At 45.7% G+C, this 7,582-nt stretch overlaps 1 protein-coding gene across 1 annotated transcript in view; it reads left to right on the forward strand.

Moving 5' to 3' along the window:
* PRPSAP1 (phosphoribosyl pyrophosphate synthetase associated protein 1) overlaps positions 1-7,582 on the forward strand; it is a 49,412-nt gene that overhangs the window by 17,336 nt on the left and 24,494 nt on the right. The window contains exons 2-3 of the mRNA XM_019503063.1: positions 840-892; positions 3,599-3,665. Coding sequence (XP_019358608.1) covers positions 840-892; positions 3,599-3,665 — 120 coding nt within the window. The remainder of the gene's footprint in view (positions 1-839; positions 893-3,598; positions 3,666-7,582) is intronic.

Genomic DNA, 7,582 nt, shown 5'->3' on the forward strand with positions numbered 1-7,582 from the left:
CCCACTCCTGCCTTAGACCAGCACAGCTACAACCGACATGCCTGAAACACGCATGACTCAGTGGAGCGTTTCATTTGGAATCTGCCCCATTTCATCTTTAAATGTACTCTCAGCTAGAAAAATATGCCTTTTATTGAAACCCTAGAGAGATGGCATCTGATAAATCCTGAGAGGACTGACTGAGAGCTTGTGGTTCTTAGTGTATCATTAATCTGTAGCAAAAAAGTGTGCTCCAGATTCACCATGTAACTTTAGAGTAAATAACATGGTTAGGGGAGTAACGGTAGCATTAGTGAAGGGAGCCTTGATATTTTGAGTGGTCTGCCTGGCAGTGTTCAAAGAGGGCATCAGGAGCCATTTAGATAGGCTTGACTTAACGTAGGCATTTGTCTGGACATTGCAACTTGTACTTTTTACCCATTTTTCTTTCCCTTTATTAATAAACTTGCTGTAACTTTCAGGCTCTGGACAATATCTTGTCTTCTGTCCATCCCTAGGGGATAGGCAGACATAGCAGTTGTATGGGTATCAAATCATGCAGCTCTAAGCTGTCATGCTGTCATGTGTGTTTGCTTCTGTAGAGATACAAATGTAACAAAACCCTTATGACTTAAAGGGTTAAAGTTCAAGCCATTTAGCTGACTTGTATCATTACAGGAAGATGCAGATATAACTGTTACATCCCAGCAGCTGATCTCCAAAGCAGTACTTCTCCCTCCTATATTAGAGCACTTGAAAGGTTTATTTGTTTCTACCCTCTTCATACGTCAAGACACCAGGGATATAGAAAGTTCAATTCATTTGATCTATAATTAACTTCCTCTGTCTTCCCTCCTCAGGCGGCTCGGTGCTGAGCTGGGAAAATCTGTGGTGTACCAGGAGACCAATGGAGGTAAGTCAGAGCTACTGTGCTTATGAAAATGTTCCGCAACTAACTTTAGAAAAGGGTAGCAAATCTGCTAACCACATCAGAGAGTCATAAGGATGACCCGGTGACACATGTTACAGTAAGAGCTGTTACGACTTCAGTCAGGAGAGCACTTCTGCTCCTAGCTCTGCCTAATTCATCTATGATGCTGAGCAGTTTGATTCAATTTGGCTGTGCCTTAATTTGCCCAGCCTGTAAAGGGACTGCTTTGTTTGTGAAATACTGAGAAAGCAGCGGAGAACAGCTACAGTAAAAGCTTTGTTATCCGGCACCCACAGGGAATGGAGGGTGCCAGATAACAAAATATGCCGGATAACTAAGCGGCCCAAACAGGCGTCTTTGCCTGTTCGGGCCGCCGCCTGTCCTGCTGCATCTGGGGTGTTGCCACCCCTCCTGTGGGCCCCAAGGGACAGGGAGGGGGGACGCACGCAGCCTGCGATGCCCCCCAGCTGTGGGGGTTTGGCAGCGCAGGCTGCTTTCCCTCAGGCCATGAGGGCTCTGCGAAATCAGAAGTGCCACAGTGGGCACTTCCAGTTTCACTTTTCCCTTACAAACCCTTACAAGCTGGCATGCCAGTTAACAGAGCATGCCAGCTTGTAAGGTGCTGGTTAACACAGCTTTTGCTGTAAAATCTAAATTCAGATAATTGTTTTATTGCAAATGTCTTTCACATTTAAAAAAAAAAAAAAAAAAAAGCCAGTGTCTGCTCTTTAAACTTATTTGAATCATAAGATGGGATATTTCTGTCCTGTCGCACTGAAGAGAGTGCAAATTTGAAGAGTTCCAAGATGAAGTATGTTCTGGAGGTTTGACCTCATCTCCTACTTCATCATATTAAATACTTGTTTTCAGATGTCAGAGTGCTCTGTTGCAACGCCTTTATTAGCCAACAGTAGAGCCCAGTGGCCTCACTATAATTTAGCACTTGCAAGCCCTTCTCTGCCATATGTATTAAGGGAAAACAAAGAGAGGAGAAACGATGTCACAGAGTACCCGAAGTGGAAGTCTAGACAGCAAGTTCTGTAACTGGAGAGGGAACCTAGCCCTGAGAGACGGTCCGACCCGAACAAGATGAAACCTTGTGCCAGAGCAAGGCCTGGCCAGCTGACCTCTGTGACTGCATGGTGCACAGGGTGATATATAATCCTGTAAGGAACTCCAGTCCTAGGTATCAAGTGCTTTATATATCCGCCATAAGACCTTGCCATGTGGATACCTGGCATGTTGATTTGGTGCAACTGTAAGTAAAGCATCGCTAATGTTGCATGGATGAGGCCCAGGAAGAAGTGCGTAACGCCAGTCAGCGTTCCTCTGAGCTGAATGGCGTGCACGGCCGTGCAGATACTCTCATGCCGTGCTGCCAGGCACGCCTGCATGTGCCGCACAGCTTAGAGGGAATGCTGATGCCAGTGTGCTGACCCAGCTCCATCAACAGGCCCAGTGGGTGGTGGTGCTGCCTCTGTGCTTCCAGAGGATCACTCCTGGTTTGTTCTCTTATATTCAGGAGCTGCCATTCTAACTTCTGGGTACTGATTGTGGCTCCCTTCCAGCAAAAGCACTAGCTTTGGTTCTTGCTGGCTGCCTCCTTGCATTGAGCGTACTGGGGCGTTTGCCCCAGGGTCCAAAGTGCTCCTTCCTCGTAGCAGATGGTGAATCTTTCAGCTATCTAACCCCTTCGAAGCTATCAAGATTGGCCAAATGGTTGGACTTTGAAGTTGGCAGCTCAGTATACTTTCCCCTTCTCACTGCCTGTATCCTCTTGTAAGGTTTTTAAAAAAAATCATTCTTGTATGGAAAAAGAATGGTTAAAAATAGCCTTCAAAACCCAGTGGGCCTGCTCTCACTTGCAGAGCTGCTTTAGAAGTGGCTTTATTGCAAATTGGCATTCAAACAGTAGGCTGAGATGAATGACCTGGAGGCTTTGATTTCCAACATGCAACTTTCCATTCCCTGTCAGGGTTGACATTTCTGTTTGCTTCACAAGGAAACTGTGTGAAGGGAGGGGGACAGGGAGACTTATTCCCACTTTGAACTCAATATTGCCAATGGTCCTGTACCCTCTCCCACAGGCACAGAGCTGATGTTGAATTTAAGGCACATGCCACCCACTGTTGCCACCAAATTCAACTCTCCCCACTGCCACTGGGGACAGGAATTAGTGATGTGGTGGTGGCGGCAGCAGGGTGCCTGGATGCTGTGGTGTAGGGGGAGCAGTAAAGGGTCCAAATAAAGGCTTTATAGATGCTTTGAATGTGTTAGTTCTTTTTTCACTGGGTGTGGCACCAACAGCTGTCAGTGCCAAGAGAAAGGAGGTAAAAACCTGAGCACAGCTTCGTGCTGCCTATAAGGGTTGAATGGTTCCCTTCTCCCCCATAAGGTTATTGCTGTTCAGGCTAATAATATAGGGAGAACTAAGCTACGTCACTGGGACCTCATACAAACTCGGTTCCCAAAGCTGGCCACCCTTCCGGAATATCCATTTGGCTCTTTCCTTCAGGCTTACCTAGGCTGATATGCAAGTCTCCTCTACATGGGTGGGTTTTTGTAACTTCTGTTGCTCTCACGCCTTCCCCCTGAACATAACAGCAGTTTTGCCCAGCTCGCTGCTTAATGCACTTCCTTCTTAAGCAGCTTGGTTGAGAACTGACTGCATGTTTCTGTCCTCTTCAGAAACAAGAGTTGAAATAAAAGAATCCGTCCGGGGCCAGGATATTTTCATTATACAGACAATACCCAGGTAAGCAACCTATGGCTTTGTTTTACAACTCTGATCAAGAGTCTATCTACAGGGAGTGTCCTGGAATTTCCAGCTCTGTGGCCTTGTTCTGCAGTGGGTGTGGTGTGTCTGTCCCCATCCGTCCCCCCCCCCCCACTTCTGCTTGTCAGCTTAATAATGTGTTTGGATTTTTTTCCCCCAGTACTTCTCTAGCGTTGACTTCATTTCAGGCTTGAAGGGGGGTATTAAACTGTTAAAATTCCCAGTGGGTCAGTTGCCATCACAATCAGCTGAAAAGCTTCTCATCAAACGGTCTAAGTGTGGCACTTCAAGCACCAGCAAATAAAACCAATGGTTTTCAATAAAAACTTCCCTGCTCTGTGCCCTGCTGTCCTCCCCAGCTCTATTGCTCTATGATCTTGATGGGCATTTCCATCTCAGGATGTGTAATTTCCTTTGCCTTCCAATTACTAAGCAGCAGAGCTGGCAACAACAGGAGTGATTGCTTTCATTACAGGTTGGGTTGCTCTTGCCTTTGATTGTAATGATGTGAAGTTGAATTCATGCTGGAGCTCTTAGCTTCCTTCCTGTGCTTCTGCAATTGTGAGCCCTTCTCTTCTGGTTGTTACCCATGTGTTAGTACTTTCTTCCTCAGATGGGCCTAATTTTGCTTTCTGGTCAGGGCTGTTCTGGTGTTGGTTAGAAGAGTAAAGAAATACTGGAGATTCACTGTGGGTTAGAAACCCACCTGCTAGTATGCCAAGAATCCTGGCTTAGAGGGTAGATGGGCTGTCCAGAGAGCAAAGAGTTCAGCTTGGAGTTGTGTAGCAGTTCTCAAGGGGTCTTGCCAAGTGATTAGTTGATATATCCTGTGAACACATTTTTTTTTTTCCTGGCCTGCATATACAAGGTCCAAGTATTAAAACTTGCATCCTTCTGAAGGCTTGGCTTTTTTAAACAAAGACCTTCATGTGAAGGCAGCTTGGATCTTTCCCAAGAGGGGAGGCTGCTAGGCTTCTTTCTCTCCCTAGAGAGCCACTCCTAAGTTCCTTACATTCAAGTGCGGAAAGAAGTCGTGTCCCTCTGAGCTTGCAGATTCCAGCTGGAAGAAAACCTGCTGATGTTATCCAGTCTTTGACACAAACTCCACCTTCCTGTCACACAGTCCTAATTAGGAAGCTGTCTTTAATACTCTGTAGTTTAGAGCTGTCTAAATTAAACTTAAAGACAGATATGGTATTTTAGTCAAAAAGACAAATCCAAAGACACTTGAGCAGAAAGGAAAAAAACCAAACAATGTCTCACTGTCACCTTATAAAGTCCGCTGCATTTGTTTGGACCTGAATAAATTATTCTGAGCAACAGAAATACTTTTCCTGTCTTTAAACACTTTCCCAAAGGGACAGGCCCTCCAGATGAGGAGTCGTGGTGCAGGGAAGCAATCTCTTATTCCTCCACTGCATTTGTACTTTGCTACATTGCTTCAAAAGGGTGGGCTGAAGGTTGACTCTGTTCTACGTTACATTTCAGCCTGTTTTTCAGGAGTGCGAGGGGAGGGGCTGTATCAGATTGCATTCTTATTTTTTCCACCGTGATAATCTTAAGCAACACAGTTTGCTATGCCAGTATTTTTATATACCTGACGAAACAGTAGTATTTGCAAGGTGGAAGAGTTGATGATAAACGGAGATGGCAAAAGCTGAAGGTGAACTGGTTGGTAGGATAAAAGTGGAATGAGCCGCACAGCTCCGGAAGTGTTAGCATACATTGTATATAGAATTGCTCTTTCATTGAGCTGGTTGCTTAGCCACTAAAATTAAAAATCTCTGGGAATTTTGCATGAAAGACTACAACATTGTAGAGGTCTGGGATAAGAATAAAAGATACTGGAGACCAGGAGACTGAGTGCTAGCAGTGGGTGATTGGCCCACTTCAGGGGATAGTAAGTGGGTAAAGAGAGGAGGGAAGAAATATATGGTTATTAAAGGTCCCTGGTAAAAAAACACGGACTCAAAATATGCCAACTGCAGAAAACCTTTCGTGCCGGTCTCAAGGGGAATAGGTATTTTTTCAGTATTGCCTTCAGAAAGGAAGCAAGCATAGGATGAGATGAATGCAAGGAGGCAGAAGTGATGATGATAAGCCAAGCAAATTTTAATTATTTTGACAGCTTGCACAAACAAGAACCATTTGGCTTTATAGCTTCAATCTAGAAACTTCTGATGCGCTTGCCACTGAAGGTTTTTTCTCTTTCTCCATTAGTCCTGCCTTGATTTATCACAAGGGATCTTTCTGAAGAAGCAAATGTTACCTCCATTATGGAAGGTTTTTAAATTTAAATCGGTGGGACTTACCCCTATTTGCTTTGTCTGTGTGATTTAAAAATATAATGCAAGAAAAGATGTCTTAAAACATGCTTGAGAGTTAACTTATAACCAGGTTTTAAGAGGGGAACAAAACAGCCAAATACTGATCTCTAATATCATCTTGCTCTCACCTCCCAGTACCAGTGCCCTGATGAAGCCACTGAAGGAAAGAAATAGTCCTTTGTCTTTCTACATGGTGGGGGGTTGAGTTTTATGTAATTCTTGGCTTGGTGTTTTGGGGCAAACAAAGCTTTCTTGTGCATAAATAGGATTGTGTCTGGAGCCAGCCGGGTAACAAACCAATTCGAATGTTTGTAAATGAAGGAACACAAATGGAGGTTAATTTGCAGAGAGATGGGGAAGTAATGAAGAAAGAGTGATGGAAGTGGTTAGTTGTATAACGCTGGACAAGCCAGGCGCAAAGTGAATGGCCTGTCACATCTTGGGCACGTCAGCCAGGAAGGTTAGAGGGGGAAAAAGGCACTGTGCTAGAAAGCAGCACTTGCTCGCTTGAGGCATCTACCGTGGCTCTTTTTCTTGCGGGGGACGGATGCATTCTGGGAGCTCCAGAGTGGAGTCATCACCAGGATGTGTTACCGTGTCCCACAAGAATTGGCTTAATTTGTGTTTTCTCCTGCCTCTGTCGGAGTACGCAGTTGAGTTGTCCCCTAAGGTAGCTACATACATGCCTGCTACTGCAGCCTGGTAACCTGGTGCTGAATTGATGCATCACTGGAGAACTTCCCCTGGGATAGCTGGTATAGTAGGTTGGGAAGGGACATCTTTGTTCCCAAGAATATTGCTGCATTTTTTGCCCATAGTGTTCATTTTCCACAAGGGTCTAAATTGCTTTTCTCTTCTAAACGGCAGCATCTAAGCTTTTTTTTATGGTAGACCAGAACAGGATGTGTGGAGAATGAGCTTACTAAATGTGAAGAAAATCTTTGATGCCACTTTCTTCTTCTCTCCCAAGCAAGGCTTAAAATAAGATTAATGCAGATAAAGCCTTAGCTGGTGAGTTGCTGTGGTACTTAACTTTGTACAGCCATTCAGTCTCTCCTGGGAGAGTTGCTGTTCTCCCGGGAGAGACCATGAGGCTGCATCCAGATGAGTGGGGACATGTGGTTTGTGGCAATGCAGACCTGTCTGCAACACCACATACTGCACATGCAGGCATGACCCATGCTGTTACCTTGCAGCGCAGGAAAGGGTTGGACCCCCAGGAGATCCTGGGATCAAACCCGTGTCAAAAAAAATTGGGGTGATGCATGTGGTGGCAGTGCATGCAGCCCCAAACCACAACCTGACCAGCTGGAGCCATGGTCCAGCTGCCGACCAGCCTTCCTGCTATGACTGCAGCCCTGGGAGGCCCCCTGGTAAGGCTGCCTGGGCCAGCATGGTTGCTGGCTCCAGCCTCCCCTTACCCCACCTGGGGTAACCTGCCGTGCCCCAGAGTGCATGGCATGGGTGTTCCCTGGGGACAAGTAGCAGCGGCACAAGGTGTACTGTTGCTGCTTCTCTCTGGAAACAAATGTCCGTGCTCATCTGGATGCACCCTAAGCATACAGCTAG

Source organism: Gavialis gangeticus, unplaced genomic scaffold (genome assembly GCF_001723915.1).
Source record: "Gavialis gangeticus isolate Ggan-Ray unplaced genomic scaffold, GavGan_comp1, whole genome shotgun sequence".
NCBI lineage: Eukaryota > Metazoa > Chordata > Crocodylia > Gavialidae > Gavialis > Gavialis gangeticus.